General features: G+C 42.6%; 1 protein-coding gene across 1 annotated transcript; it reads left to right on the top strand.

Moving 5' to 3' along the window:
• The first annotated feature begins 15,552 nt into the window (after positions 1-15,552).
• Positions 15,553-16,625, top strand: LOC139422120 (cyclin-dependent kinase 5 activator 1-like). The gene has a single exon (XM_071173273.1). The coding sequence runs from the start codon at positions 15,675-15,677 to the stop codon at positions 16,614-16,616; it is 942 nt and encodes a 313-aa protein (XP_071029374.1). The 5' UTR covers positions 15,553-15,674; the 3' UTR covers positions 16,617-16,625.
• The last annotated feature ends 371 nt before the right edge of the window (positions 16,626-16,996 follow it).

Below are 16,996 nucleotides of genomic sequence, written 5' to 3'. Positions count from 1 at the left end.
TGAAGGACCCTTGCCTAGTACCCACTGATGTTGTCTCCTAGGCTAGCAGACTGGTTTCACGAGGCTAGTTATCGCCCTAAAATAAAAATAAAAAACAAATGTAAACCTCCTAACACAGGTTCTCATTGGTCTGGGCTATGGACATCTCCCTGTATGTGTAAAGGATAGGAATCGCCGTTTCCCAGTGGACCCTTAATGAGATTTCTTTTAATGAGAATTTTGGTTGAGAGGTTTACATCTGAATTTTTTTTACTCTCACAAGTAATTGGTGAGAGAGTGGTCTCAAATATTACATGTATTTGTATCCATTGTATGAATCATGGCCAAGTTCATGTTTCTTCTTCTTCTTTGGTATTATAGCAGTCTGTAAACAAAATGTTATAGATGCATGCTGCCACCTACTATTTTGGCTGGGTATCAGCCTGCTATTCTGTAGTATGAATTCATTACAAAAATTGCCCTACCAACTAACCCTGCACCCATTAAAACCTCACCATTATTCCACTACTTTGTCCCCATTTGATCCTACTCCAGGCCAGCAGCCTGGGAGGACGGGACACTATCGTTCAAAACATCTTGTAACTCTTCTGCTGTAAAATCTTGTACACCCAAGTACTTCGCTGCTGCTGCCACCACAACATCTATCCTCTGTGATTTACATTCCATTCCTACGGTATAATTCACAACCATGGCCATAAATGCCAAAAAAAAAAAAACTTACTGAAGCAAGTTATCACACTATTGGTCTCAGCCCATTCACAGGGATCCTCTTAGGATACCTCAACCTGGACCCATCTTCCTCTACTACTCTCTAAACTGCCTCAGCATACGACACCTTCTGCACTACTCTGATCCTGGCAACCTCAACCTGCCTTTCCCTCACCGGACACTTCTGATCTCCAGCACCATGGGTACCCTACATTTTACACACAACATCTTTCTACCGATACCACACATTCCTTTGTCTCATGTCCTCCTGCACACTTCTCACATTTAGGTATATCCCTACTACATACTGCTGCCACATGACCATAAGCATGACACATATAACACCCTAATGGATTCGGGATAAAAGCTCTCACGGCATAACTGACACATCCTAACTTGACCTTATCTGGTAAAGACTCTTCATCAAAACTCAATAATACAGACAGTGTCTTCTCTGTTTTACCATGCTCTCCACTGGGTCTGCATCTCACCAAACAGCGGGTGTCACAGACTTCAGTTGATCCTCTTCAACACTTAATGCCACTCCAGCTATCACTCCTTTCAACGGTGCCCTGCTCCGGAGAGGAAAGCAAGTCACAGTTCTTGTCCCCGGTCGCGTAATGCGGCGCACATGCTCCTACTGGACGGCAGAAACTTCCACTGACCCAACATTCTCCAACCTCTTCTGACACCACATATCATCCAGAAGGCAAGGTTTCATTCTCTCCAAAAATCTTTATCACCATCAGGACAAGGCTCAAACTCGGCAGTCTTCACCACATCTGCCACCACATTTAATTCATCCTCACTCTCATCATGTTCAATTTCCTTCTACAGCACTCCATATTTATTTATATGTTCCAATTTCTTCCCTTTTTCATGCCCACCTTCTTACTGACCTCTATGGGTTCCCCTGACTCGATCTCCAAATCCGACAACCATTCGGGTGTACTCACCATGGTACTAGAAGTTGGAGAGGCCAGAAAACTAATGGTTGCCATCTAAAATCATAGATCAGATGGGAGAACTCTAGAAGAGATGAGAGCTGGCACCTCTGTGTGGATACTGGATTGAATAAAATGTAATTGAAATTAATATTTTATTTATAATTGTTTTATTTAACTAGGCAAGTCAGTTAAGAACAAATTATTATTTACAATGATGGCCTACCAAAAGACAAAAGGCCTCCTGCAGGGATGGGGACTGGGATTAAATAATGAATGGATTCAATTAAAACGTTTATAATTATTTTAAACTTTTAAATAGTTCAAAATTGAATTGTATTGATTTATTAAAAACAGAACTCTTAAATTAAGGCCAATTAATATAATATGAAAGTGACAAGTCAATTTCACTTCCTTTTATTTGTTTAGTAGGCTAAGAATGAGACTAAAATGTGCATCATCAAAGTCATGAAACTGCGGTAATTTAAGATGTACACATGTCTCCGGGTGAATTTACTTACCATCTGCCGATTTTCTACATATTTGATGGCCAAGAAGAAGCACGAAGCCGAAAGGCTACAACAACCGTTTCTTTCTAACTACACACATTCACTACAACTCCCACAAGCTGTAGGCTACAATGTCTCTCTTTCGACAGCATACTGAATACATTTATGTTTTATTTTTTGCATTTAAAAAAGTAGCCTACTGGTTGGCAACGTTCAGTAAAAAACAACAACACGCGTAATCTAATATAAAACACAGAAAACGGCCTGTATAGTGGGTTCTTACCATCCTGTATCCCCAACCACTGGCTCTGGGCCCCTCTCTCCCCAGATCGCATATGAACACGTAATAAATCATGTCAAAAAGGTTTAGAATTAGAAGAAACTGCGGTGCGCCACTGTCCTCTGCTCGAGCAGGCACTCTCCAGTATTCTAACAAAAAATGTGGGGGTTGTAGTTCAAATTAGACTTTTCTAACTTTCGGTGGTGTCTTACTTCTTGAGTGTCAAATATTTTGATTAAAGACATCGGGTATGAGTAAATTAATTCACAAATACGAATATAATTTATATATATCTTAAATTAGCGCTTTTTCAAGAATTTGATTATATAATATTGAACCCCATTCAAGAGATTATGGGACATGATACGGAGGTAAAGCGGACGGGGCGGTTACTTTCACGGGGTATTAATTTCACCCCTTTTTATGAAGTCAATGCACTGCAAATAGATGTGACACTATTTCATCAAATCAATTGGCCTTTTATCGTTTTATTGAGGGGATTCAGTGTTGCCAGATCCAGTTTAAATTTCTAACCCAATGACCCCTGAAAACCCGCCCACAAGGCCTGAGACCTAGACAAAACATTTTTTTTTATTGGCAGCAAGAGAGGAGTTGCCACATTTATCCATGAAACCCCTTTTCCACGAAACCCTTTTTCCATAACGTTATCGAGCGAATTAAGAAGGAATATCTAGTCATTTTAAATGAAGAAAGCTAAGAAGCAAAATTCGGTTTTCCATCAAAATAATAATTATTGGAAATTATTACAAGAGAAAAGGTAATATGTTGCAAGAGACAAGGTAATTTGCCCTTATTAAACTCTCCAGATCATTTTCCATCACTGGATGTCAATTTAACTTGTTCTGACTGCAATGATTGAACAACAAGACCCTAGGAGGTGTGGTATTTGGCCAACATACCACAGCTAAGGGCTGTTCTTTTGGACATAATCTGGTTAACAATGTAATTAGAATAGTAAAAGGTGAGAAAAAAATGGTAATTCCCATGGTACACAGTCTGATATAACATGGCTTTCAACCAATCAGGCTCACACCACCCAGTTTACACTACCGTTCAAAAGTTTTGGGTCACTTGTTTTTGAAAGAAAAGCACATTTTGCATCTATTAAAATAACACCAAATTGATCAGAAATACAGTCTAGACATTGTTAGTCTCAATGTCAACAGTGAAGAGGCGACTCCGGGATGCTGGCCTTCTAGGCAGAGTTACATAGAAAAAGTAATATCTCAGACTGGCCAATAAAAATAAAAGATTAAGATGGGCAAAATGACAGTGGACAGAGGAACTCTGACTAGAAGGCCAGCATCCCAGAGTCGCCACTACACTGTTGACGGTGAGACTGGTGTTTGCGGGTACTATTTAATGTTTAGCACTTGTGAGGCGTCTGTTTCTCAAACTAGACACTAATGTACTTGTCCTCTTGCTCATTTGTGCACCAGGACCTCCCACTCCTCTTTCTATTCTGGTTAGAGCCTGTTTGTGCTGTCCTGTGAAGCGTGTAGTACACAGCGTTGTACGAGATCTTCAGTTTCTTGGCAATTTCTCGCATGGAATAGCCTTAATTTCTCAGAACAAGAATAGACTGATGAGTTTCAGAAAAAGTTATTTGTTTCTGGCCATTTTGAGCCTGTAATCGAACCCACAAATGCTGATGCTCCAGATACTCAACTGGTCTAAAGAAGGCCAGTTTTATTACTTCTTTAATCAGCACAACAGTTTTCAGCTGTGCTAACATCATTGCAAAAATGATCAATTAGCCTTTTAAAATTATAAACTTGGATTAGCTAACACAACATGCCATTGGAACACAGGAGTGATGGTTGCTGAATTTGGGCCTCTGTGCGCCTATGTAGATATTCCATTAAAAATCTGCTGTTTCCAGCTACAACAGTAATTTACAACATTAGCAACGTCTACACTGTATTTCTGATCAATTTGATGTTATTTTAATGGACAAAAAATGTGGATTGGGAACCATATTTAGGTAGCCTGTTTTGTATTGTGGGGTGTGGGTGATAATTCCTGTTTCCTGTGTTTGTGTTCACGTTACGGGACTGTTTCGTCTTCGTTCATTTTGTTGGTTTATTGTTTTTGTTCGTTGTTAAAGTATTCTATTAAAATGGATAATCATCACACTGCATTTTGGTCCTCCTCTCTTTCGCCCGACGAAGAACGTTACAGAATCACCCACCACCAAAAGACCAAGCAGCGTGGTAACGGGCAGCAGCAGCGGCGGCAGCGATACTTGGAGAACTGGACTTGGGAGGAGATTCTGGACGGCAAGGGACCATGGGCACAAGCTGGAGAATATCGCCGCCCCAAGGCTGAGCTGGAGGCAGCGAAAGCGGAGAGGTGGCGGTATGAGGAGGCAGCACGGCAGCGCGGCTGGAAGCCCGAGAGGCAGCCCCAAAAAATTATTGGGAGGGGGCACACGGGCAGTGTGGCGAAGGCAGGTAGGAGACCTGCGCCAACTTCCCGTGCTTACCAGAGAGAGAGAGGGACCGGGCAGGCACCGTGTTATGCCGTGAGGCGCATGTGGATAGCCCGGTGCGGCACATTGCAGCGCCTCGTATCGGCTGGGCTAGAGTGGGCATCAAGCCAGGTGCCATGAAGCCGGCTCAGCTCCTCTGGTCTCCAGTGCGTCTCCTCTGGCTGGTGTACATGGCACCAGCCTTACGCATGGTGTCCCCGTTTCGCCAGCACAGCCCAGTGCGGGCTATTCCACCTCGCCGCACTGGTCTGGCTACAGGGAGCATTCAACCAGGTAAGGTTGGGCAGGCTCGGGGCTCGAGACCTCCTGTGCGCTTTCACAGTCCGGTCTATCCGGTGCCACCTCCACGTACCAGCCCTCCGGTGGCAGCCCCCCGCACCAGGCTGTCTCTCCGTCTACTCCCTACAGGTGCTCCCGTCTGTCCAGTGCTGTCAGAGCCTTCCTCCTCTCCAGCGCTGCTAGAGCCTCCCGTCTGTCCTGAGCTGCCAGAGCCGCCAGTCTGTCCTGAGCTGCCAGAGCCGCCAGTCTGTCCTGAGCTGCCAGAGCCGCCAGTCTGTCCTGAGCTGCCAGAGCTGCCCGTCTGTCCTGAGCTTCCAGAGCCGCCAGTCTGTCCTGGGCTGCCAGAGCCGCCAGTCTGTCCAGAGCCGTCAGTCAGCCGGGAGCTGCCAGAGCCATCAGTCAGCCGGGAGCTGCCAGAGCCGTCAGTCAGCCGGGAGCTGCCAGAGCCATCAGTCAGCCGGGAGCTGCCAGAATCGCCCTTCAGTCCGGAGCTGCCCTTCCTCCGGAGCTGCCCTTCCTCCGGAGCTGCCCTTCGGTCCTGAGCTGCCCTTTGGTCCTGAGCTGCCCCTCGGTCCGGAGCTGCCCCTCGGTCCGGAGCTGCCCCTCGGTCCAGGCGTCCCTCAGTCCAGGCGTCCCTCAGTCCAGACATTAAATGTGGAGAATGATACATTTGTGATTGAACTGTGACCATGATCACAATTGACATTTTGGAAATCAACAGCCACAAGGTACAGGTTGAGCACAAATCAAGTCTAAGTGTAAAATTTGAAGACGTAATAGAGACATATTTTAAGAATGAGGAACATACACAGCTCCCGGAGAACTGGCAGAGCAACACTGACATGACAGTCCAAAACCTGAAGTAGGAACTTATTGATGATACACAGAAGCAATGTGAGGAATTGCTAAACATTATACAACAGGTGGGTCTTATCCTAAATGCTGATTGGTTAAAAACGCATTCCAGCCGATGTCTATTCCACAAGTTACCACAGGCTAAATCTATGACATTAAAATGCCTATTTACTCTGTTCCATCTGACTGCGCAATCCACTGTCTCATCAGCCCAGCCAGGCAATTTATCAACTTGATCTCCACTATAAAAAGCATCTAGACATTATCTCACATTTCTTTTCAACAAACATTTAGTTTTCAACAGCAGAGATTTGAATAAACCTTGCTGTTTGTCAGAAACATTTGTTTCAATATTCAAATTCAATATCAAATCAATTTTTATTTGTCACATGCGCCGAATACAGCAGTTGTAGAGCTTACAGTGAAATGCTTACTTACTAGCCCTTAACCAACAATGCAGTTAAGAACAATACCTCAAAAATCAAAGTAACAAATAATTAAAGAGCAGCAGTAAAATAACAATAGCGAGGCTATATACAGGGGGTACCGGTACAGATTCAATGTGCGGGGGCACCGGTTAGTCGAGGTATTTGAGGTAATATGTGCTGTACATGTAGGTAGAGTTATTAAAGTGACTGTGCATAGATATTAACAGAGAGTAGCAGCAGTGTAAAAGGGGGGGCATTGCAAATAGTCTGGGTAGCCATTTGATTAGATGTTCAGGAGTCTTATGGCTTGGGGGTAGAAGCTGTTTCGAAGCCTTTTGGACCTAAACTTGGCGCTCCAGTGCCGCTTGCCGTGCGGTTGAAGAGAGAACAGTCTATGACTAGGGTGGCTGGAGTCTTCGACAATTTTTAGGGCCTTCCTCTGACACCGCCTGGTATAGAGGTCCTGGATGACAGGAAGCTTGCCCCAGTGATTGGGCCGTATGCACTATCCTCTGTAGTGCCTTGTGGTCAGAGGCCGAGCAGTTGCCATACCAGGCAGTGATGCAACCCGTCAGGATGCTTTCGATGGTGCAGCTGTAGAACCTTTTGAGGATCTGAGGACCCATGCCAAATATTTTCAGTCTCCTTAGGAGAATAGGTTTTGTCATGCTGTGTGCTTGGACCATGTTAGTGTGTTGGTGATGTGGACACCAAGGAACATGAAGCTCTAAACCTGCTCCATTACAGCCCCGTCAGTGAGAATGGGGGTGTTCTCAGTCCTCCTTTTCTTGTAGTCCACAATCATAACTTTTGTCTTAATCACGTTGAGGGAGAGGTTGTTGTCCTGGCACAATACAACCAGGTCTCTGACCTCTTCCCTATAGTCTGCCTCGTCGTTGTCGGTGATCAAGCCTACCACTGTTGTGTCATCTGCAAACTTAATGTCACGACTTCCACCAAAGTTGTTCCCTCTCCTTGTTCGGGCGGCGTTCGGCGCTCGACGTCACCGGCTTTCTAGCCGCCACCGATCCATGTTGAATTTTTCCTTTTGTTTTGTCTGTTTACACACCGGGTTCCCACCTCATAATTATGTTCCTTATTTAACCCTCTGGTTTCCCTTTCTGTTTTGTGCGTGATTGTATTTTGTGTATTCCGGTGTGTTGTATTTTGAGTCCTGTTTTGTCCTTGTTTGGAACGGGATTTTGCTACGTTTTGGATTGAGTAAATCAGTGATTGTTACTCTTATCTGTGTCCTGCGCCTGACTCCTTCGCTATCTTTTAGATAGACTGTGACACTTAATGATAGTGTTGAAGTCGTGCCTGGCCGTGCAGTCATGAGTGAACAGGAAGTACAGGAGGGGACTGATTACGCACCCCTGAGGGGCACCCGTGCTGAGGATCGGCGTGGCGGATGTCCGTTACCTACTCTTACCACCTGGGGGCGGCCTGTCAGGAAGTCCAGGATCCAGTTGCAGCTGTCCCATAGTAATGAACGTGTCGGGAGTTGGGATGAGACATACAGGCAGGCAGCGTTTCTCAGCCAGTCGAAATCATGAATCAACTGGCATAATTTTTATGGATATATACAAAGAAATGTAAATTGAAAAAAGGTCAAACGAAATGAAGTGCAGCTAATTTGCAGTCTTTCCAGCTTCAGTTTGAAGTGATTGTGTTTGCTGTGTTGTTGGCTAGCTCCTCTGAACAACATTGTTTTGACGTGTGAGAAAATGTTCTATGCCAAGCGAAATCGCGCCTCAGCTCATTGTTATGGATGTATCCAAATAAATGTCACTAGAAAACTGCTTAAACAAATGCAAATGTGGCTACTTTGCTATTATTCTGGCTGCTCTTTTTGATGTGACTGTAAGTTAGCAATAACTGTTTAACTATTTAAGACGGTCCCCTTTTCTAATAGAGGCCGGAATATGATCAATACCCATAGCTTGTAGGGAGGCAGGGTTGCCATGGTGTAAGGACTTGTAGTGCCTTGCCATGGAGTATTACGTCAAGCATTTCATTAACTGCAAAACCACTCATGTCATCTATAGATTAGAATGTCCACAGTGCAAGGTGTTCTACATTGGACGGACAAAGAGATGCCTTCAAGACCGCTTAGTGGAACACAAGTATGCTGTACCGGTAGGCAATGAAGACTACCCCATGGCAAGGTACTACAAATCCGTACACCATGGAAACCGTGCCTCCCTACTAGCTATGGGTATTGATCATATTCCGGCCTCTATTAGAAAAGGGTACCTTCTTAAACAGTTAAACCAAAGGGAACGTTTTGGGATTTACAAACTACAGACCACTAAATACCCTGGTTTAAATGAACCCTTCCTGTAGGGTCGTGATAGGTCCATTTGCTGCCATCTAGTGGACATTTTGATCAATTGCCCTCAGCTGTGTTTAGACTGTTGTTGTTCATGTTTTGCTGTGTTCTAGAGTACTATGGAATATATTGCTTTCTTATTCTTGACACTTCTCCCAGTCATATTAAAGGTTAGAACTACCTTTCTAAGTGTCCTGATACTTCTAGCTTGGAGCTGTATTTTTATGATAACATAGCTACAGTATTTCACTTTTTGATGTGTATAGAATTGCTTACTAGGTGTGTCCAATCAATTTTGTAACCACTCCCTCTTCTAATTAGGGCAAAGCTGTCCACTAAGCTGGTTGTTTGGAAAAGCTGTTCAAAAGAGGACATTGTATTCTTTTTTTGTACTCCCTGACAAAGGCCATGCAGCTGAAACACCTCAGATTTTTTAAACTTTGTTTCTATTGAACATTTCCATACTAATAAAGGCATTTTAATTAATTATATGAAGAGTGCCTTGGTCCTCCTTTCTTTTTGATTACCAATTTACCAAAGAGCACGTTCTGTCTATCAAAATGTACTATTGTGTACCTTAGTAGCGCTTCCCTTCCTCTTCTTTCTGCTACCAAATACTAATTGAGTGTATGTAAACTTCTGACCCACTGGGAATGTGATGAAAGAAAGAAATGCTGAAATAAATAATTCTCTACTATTATTCTGACATTTCACATTCTTAAAATAAAATGGTGATCCTAACTGACCTAAGACAGGGATTTTTTTCCTAGGATTAAATGTCAGGAATTGTGAAAAACTGAGTTTAAATGTATTGGCTGAGGTGTATGTAAACTTCCGACTTCAACTGTATATCTGCCTCGTTAGGGAGATTAAGTATCATACATAATGTGTTATGTAGTCAAAAAAGTGTGTTATTGCTGAAAATACTGTGTTTACGTGAGGACACATCTTCACTATTTACTTTAAAGTGACAGAATAAGGGCCATAAATATTCAAGTGTACTTCATCAGAAACATTCTACTCCCATTCCAGTTTGCTACATAATGATATTATTACATGTCCTTAGACTTGGCTAGGTGCACATCTAATGTACTTCTATCTTCATCCTTAATACTGTATGAATCTTTTTACACTATGTTTAGAATTGGGATTTTAAAAAAATGCTTATTGTCATGTTATGACTCGTATTTATTACCTCACCCACAGGCATTTGTGGGGCTGCAGAGTTTTAAACTTCGAATGTTGGAGAATTAAAGAGGACTTTTTGTCTGTTGACCTCACAACAGCAACCACCACCTCACAATTGTTTCTTCGCCACAGAGCTGTGACCTGCAATATGCAAATGTTACACATTTAGAAGAGTCATTGTCCTCTTAAATATGAACTGAAAACAAACTATCACAATCCTTTAACATTTGAAGAAAAAAAACATTGTCACTTTCTGTCTCTGGAGTAATCATCTAGTTGGTGTTGACTGAATTTCTGGCCATCATCAATATTTCCCTTTCCCATTGTCATCTTTATTTGGGCAAATTAGCTGTGGCGCATGTTTATTGGCAAGGCTTAAATACTATGGACTAAAATAGCCAATAAAAATATGTGAAAAAGCTTTTTTTTGTTGTCAATAGGTAGATAAAAGCGCAGCAGGGTTAAACGGTTGCCATGTTAGCACCCACTATCTAATTCTAGTTGCTTATTACAATATATTAAAATATGAAAACAGATAATCACGATATGAAAAATCCACCCTGCACAAAAGCACTTATTTGTAAGAAATGAATATTAATACTTTTTCATTTTCAACCAAAACATTTACGGGACAGTAAATGAATTACAATGTCGTCTTTGAAATAAAGGCTGTGAAAGGCAGACTGGACTCTTGAGGCAGAGAGCTGGGCGACAAATGCAAATATTAAACAACCTTGTAAACGTATGCTTTAGACTAACAACAACCAGCTTAGTGGACAACATGGAAACTAATGTCACAGTCCCATGCAGCGGTATGCCAACGACAAATGACAGTTATACGTATTTCCAAACAAATGTGGACAAAAACATGACATCAACTATTACAAACAGCAAGTATTGCATGGAGTACATAAGGATGACCAGTGCACAAGCAAACATAACTTGATTTACTGTTTTAGAGGCCAATGAGTCCGGTACATCTGGCCCAGAACCAGGTTATTCTCCAGTGCTGTGACCCTCATCAAAAGAAAAGTCCTGAAAATAGTGATGACTCTACTGTCACTACAACAGCCTCCCCCTCGACTGTCCATGTCCCACAGCTGACTTAACATTTACCATTGCACTGAGCTGTAGGATTTCTTCATTAACATACAGCTGTGAAGGTATTCTTCAGCTCCCGACAAGATTTTTATGCTGCAAAGTCTAAATAAACAGAACTAGTTAGTAGTATACATTTATGTACCAGGGAAAACAAGGCTTTGACTTGAAATTACTTACCAGAGTCACAAAAAAAGCTTAGTCTTTGATATTTCAACATAGCAAGGACAAAAAAACTCTTTTAGACCTGCAAGCTACAAGCTAAGGCGGCTGTGGATATGGGAATCTCAGTTGTCATGGATCTGGGGGCGTCTACAGCTTGGAGGGCTCTCATGGTTCTTGGAGTGTAGACAAATGGTAGAAGGTGATCGGGGTGTTATGACCCCCGATTGGGGTGGTGTGGTGCTTATAACATAACGACACCTGTCTGGAGCTAGACTGAAAAGGCATCAATACCGTCCACTCATTAGGACCTGAGAAAGCAAGAAACTGAAGACAACATTTTATGCCCGACCATAAGATTTACCAAAATGATACCATTGACTCTGAATTTCAACAGTTACACAGTCATTGACTATCCTATTGAAGCTTGAGGACTGTTAGAAAGGAGCCTAGGGACCATGGAATATCCTGCGAAGGGTTTGTCCTGGAAGGGTTTGAGGGTACAAGGGGGTCAGACAGATAATAGTAATCACTGTTAACTGCTCTGTCAGTCAGATACTCTCTTTTTTCTCCAAATGACTTCTGAGTGTGGGTGTCCACTGTACAGCAATGTCCACACCTACTGGGTTTCAGGCTTACAGATTTAAGTCTAATAGCATGAGGTGAAAGTAGACAAACATCAGAGTGTGTGATATGAAGGCTTAGTCAGTGGACATTCTGAACCTTCTTTGAAGTCATTAGGTCACATGACCAAGGAGCTATTGAAATTTTACATTTGGAAAAATTAATGTAACATCATGTGAGATGAAAATGGGCAAACTAAAGAGTGTGCAATGTGTAGGCCCACTGATTGGACATTCTGAACCTTGTTTGAAGTCATTAGGTCACATGACCAATGAGCTATTGAAATTTGACATTTGGAAAAATTCATGTAAAATCATGTGAGATGAAAATGGACAAACGAAAGAGTTTGCAAAAAAGAAGGGTAGTCAATGGACAATCTGAACCTTGTTTGAAGTCATTCGGTCATATGACCAATGAGCTATTGAAATTCAAATATGTAAATAAATAATTTAAAATAGTGCGAGATGTAAATCAACAAAAAAAAGGTATGTGCAATGTGTGGCTATGCCATCGGGTTTGAAAGTTTTAGGAGTAATGGTTAAAGAGCTATTGAAATTTGAACATTTTGATTTGTCACTCTGTTTACGTCCCTAACTGCTGTTGGTGGACATAAGGAAAACTACAGGCGAATATCCGTCGAATTTCCAACCTGAATCTGCCTTTACCTCGATGTTCACAACTCGGCAAAAAAATGTCAATCTCAGAAGAAGATGTAAAAACCATTGAGAAAGAATCTTGAAGAAATGAGACGAGGAAATGAAAAGAAAACAGAAGCCAAGTTTCCATCCAGTTTTTATGTGAGTAAATTCATACGGTCTAAAATAAAGACTGAAACCACGTTTCCATCCACAGTTTTTATGCGAGTAAATTCATACCGTCTAAAATAAATACCGAAACCACGTTTCCATCCACCGTTTTTATGTGAGTAAATTCATGCAGTCTAAAATAAAACCAAGACAGCTGTGATGGAAACAGGAAGTTTCAGAACAATTTTATAAATGCCAACAGATAATTTGTTCGTTCGACATGGTGGGACCTTTTTGTGTCTGTATAATGTATTATGCAAGAAATGGCAGTAGAAACGCCTTTATGCGCAATTATTTATATAACAGCAAACATATTGAAGCAAACTTGGACTCATAACAATCTCACCAAGTAGACTAGCCTACCTGGCCTCACAGCCTACCCGCACTGTACCTGCAAGCTGTTGGCCAGTGCACACGTGCCAAGACCAGAGTAGGTACATTTGCTATATAACGCAACAGTTTTTGTAACAAAGCTATCCGTAGAGTTGGAAATGCGATGGAAACACATTGGTCCTCCCACTACGACTCGTCAGGAAAGCATGCAGTTTATTAGGCTACAGATGAAATAAGTTATGAACTTCACAGGATGATGAAAGTGCAAGGTGATGAGCTTGATGTTACTTTCCAATAAATATTGAGGGTATTTTTCTGGTGACATGGAAAGGCTAATGGCCTAAATTTCTAAATTATCCTTTTGATTAAGGATTTCAAGTGTAGGCTATTCCGCATTGTTAAAAAAACATGTCCATTGGAAATGCACGATGCAGAATTTCAGAATAAGTTACAAATGCATGTTTATCTAAAAGATATAGGCCTATATATATAGATATAGAACCCTGATCTGCCAATGGGGTTTGAGTTTACATGAGGGTATCCAACTAGTTTGTATGGCATAACTGTATTGGTTGTCAGTGGAGTGAAGGGCACCTCTGGATACAGCGGATTCAGCACCATGGACCGAGCACCCAGCGGTTGGCTACCCACACATCCACAGACAATACAGTCTCTAGCGCTACGATTGCGAGAGCGACATAGCAGAAATAGCAGCCTATAGCGTGGACCAATGGGATGGCTGCATATCAGGTTCACAGCCAACCCGAGTATCTGCAGATGCCTGCATCAACGCGTCGAGATTTTTGCTGGGTTGCTTAAGGATAAGCGCTCTATTTTTAGAATACATTTTATCGTTTTATTTTCAATGTTTAAATCTTCATTTTCTTCTTTCTCGACATTCCCTACGGCGTGTTTGAGAGAAACACCCCCCTCTGTCTGCTTCATCGCGAGGACTGCGATAACAGCCGTGCTATTGATTTTTGCTCTTCAATGGAATACATTTTTACTCCAATAGCGAGTGTTGGCAATACATTTCGCATCTGCTGTGTGCCGGTATTGCCCTCTATGAGAAAGAGACTATTCCATTACTCTTAGCTGAAGATTGAGACACCACACATAGACTTAACAAGAACCGGGAAACGTTCATTCATAGAGCATTCAGTTCCATAGCGCCTTGTCTTGCTCCCCCCTAGATACCACAGGACCGTGGACAGCGCTTGTGCCAGTGGCCGCAGCTCGGTGTGAAAAACAACTATTAGGCCTATCGGTTAATCACAATCATAACATGATACTCAAGAATTGACTAAAAGTAAAGATTACAAGCCGTGGTTCTATATGGATTAAACCAGAAGACTACTGATTTGAAGGTAAGACATTGTGGCTTTATGAGCAGTTGTTATTCTGCAGCTTGTGTCAGCATCATTATCAAGTGTTTTAATCAACATGCTATAAACAATACAGTATATTCGGTGTCTTTATCATTGCACTGCATTTGTCTTTATTGGGCACAATTAAGCAACCATTTTAAAAGCAATATCTTGGTAACTGAGAGAGAAAATGTCTTCAATAATGGTTGTGTCATCAATAAATAATATTTATCAATATCCCAAATACAAAAAATATGTAACATCAACAACTGTAACATCTATATCTATATCAAAGCTGTCTTGTGCTAAAGTGGATGGTGTTTTCATTCAAGGCTTCCATTTTGAAGCTAAGATGGATGCTTGCGCACATTTCTGGATCATGCTTCGGTGGCCTTATCTCGCTCCTTATATAAAATTCATAGTAATGATGTAATGTTTTGCCTGGTTAGATTAATTCAAATTCGCATTCGAAATTAGAGATATGGAACATAATCCATTTTATAAATGATATTAACATCACGATTGATATGCATATTAAACAAATACTAATTTCAAAATTGTATATTGAATGCTGCGAGATTTGGCCGTTATGAATGAACTGGGGTGTTTTATATAGTCCAAGGTCTATTCATTCATCTGTGACTAACACACACAAAAAACATGCAACTATGAACCTCCTGTAAACACAGGCTATTTAAGAAACGTGATAATTATTCATAGGCCAATTAACACACATATAAGGAATTGATTGATTAATCTAAACCAAGCTGTAAAGGAATTTGATTTGGTTATAAGTTGGACATTTTGATTACTTCAGTTTTAAAGATAGGAAGTCAGATTTGCGTCTGATGTATGTCAACCGAACAAACTAAAAACTATGTGTTTGAAATAAACACTAAATATGAATACTATTCAAATGTAATATCTAATATATCTAATGCCTTCCAATTAATACAAATAATACAAAATACTTGACCTCCTGCATTTTCAACAGATCAACAGTTGTTGTTTTAATAACTGTTGAAAATGCATTCAGTAATCAATGTCATCCAAATACCAAATGTTTACGATGCACAAAACGCTGTAGCATACTACTTTGTAATGCACTTTCTCTTCTGTTTATTGACAGGGACCATTTCCCCTCTCAGAGAACAATCATCTTTGGTTCTTCCCATTAAAATCACTTTTGTCAGATCCCTCAGAGAAGAGAACCAACACTCCATCCATAACTCTCTCCCCCAGAGGAACCATGGGTACTGTACTGTCCCTCTCCCCCAGCTACCGGAAGGCGGCCCTGTTCGAAGATGGCCCGGCCACTGTGGGCCATTACACGGCCGTCCAGAACAGCAAGAACTCCAAGGACGCCAAGAGCCTCAAGCGCCAGTCCCTCATCAGCGTGTTGCCATGGAAACGCATTGTGGCGGTATCGGCCAAACGGAAAGGTTCCAAAAAGCTCCCACCCGACGACGGGCAGAAGGTCAGCACTGAGCACACCATCACCAACAGCCAGAAGCTGAAGAAGTCCCAGTCCTGCGCCAACTTGTCCTCTTTCACCACGCAGGAACCCACCATAGCTGCCACCATCCCCACCTCCAAGACCGTCTCCAACGTGGCCACAGCCACCAAGAAGAACTCGCTGACCGGTTCCACTGGGGGCCAGGCAACGAACGCGGGCACGCCCAAGCGGGTGATCGTCCAGGCCTCCACCAGTGAGCTAATGCGTAGTTTGGGTGAGTTCCTGTGCCGGCGCTGCTACCGGCTGAAGCGCCTGTCGCCCACCGACCCGGTGCTGTGGCTGCGAAGCGTGGACCGCTCCCTCCTTCTCCAGGGCTGGCAGGACCAGGGCTTCATCACCCCGGCCAACGTGGTCTTCCTCTATATGCTGTGCCGCGATGTGGTCTCCTCCGAGGTGGCCAGCGAGCGGGAGCTGCAAGCCTCTCTGCTCACCTGCCTCTACCTGTCCTACTCCTATATGGGCAACGAGATCTCCTACCCACTCAAGCCCTTCCTGGTGGAGGCTGAGAAGGAGGCCTTTTGGGACCGCTGCCTGGAAATCATCAACCGCATGAGTGGCAAGATGCTGCAGATCAACTCTGACCCGCACTACTTCACCCAGGTGTTCGCCGACCTAAAAAACGAGAGCAAGAAGGAGGAAGAGAAGACAAAGTTGTTGATAGGCCTCGACCGATAAGAGGAACCGTGGGAAGATGGTAAAGGGAGGATCAGGGGAGAAGTGGGACGGGTGGGATGTGGATAGGGTCAGGGTGGCACGCACGACTACAAAAATAACACAAATGTTGTCTGGTGTTCCCATCTTGTATTAGTAGGAAATTGATTTAGCTGGAGGCCCATAATGGCCAATCAGGAGGCTCTGGTGTCATATATCATGTTAACAAGGCCAATGTTTGGGCATTATAGTACTTACAGACAATCACACAGATAAAATTACTGATAACCTTTATGTTGAGTGAACAGTAAAACACTGCCTTCAGGATATTTGATAACAGAGATGCAGCTTGGTCTAGGGCTGGACACATATTACATATTACTTCAACAGCAGCCAAACCTGAC

This window comes from Oncorhynchus clarkii, chromosome 12 (assembly GCF_045791955.1).
Source record: "Oncorhynchus clarkii lewisi isolate Uvic-CL-2024 chromosome 12, UVic_Ocla_1.0, whole genome shotgun sequence".
Lineage (NCBI taxonomy): Eukaryota > Metazoa > Chordata > Actinopteri > Salmoniformes > Salmonidae > Oncorhynchus > Oncorhynchus clarkii.
Note: the sequence above shows the minus strand (reverse complement) of the source record. Positions and strands in the feature narration are given on the sequence as shown.

Excerpts from the sequence above, each read along its gene's own strand:
- LOC139422120 (XM_071173273.1), top strand. The coding sequence starts at position 15,675 with ATGGGTACTGTACTGTCCCTCTCCCCCAGCTACCGGAAGGCGGCCCTG.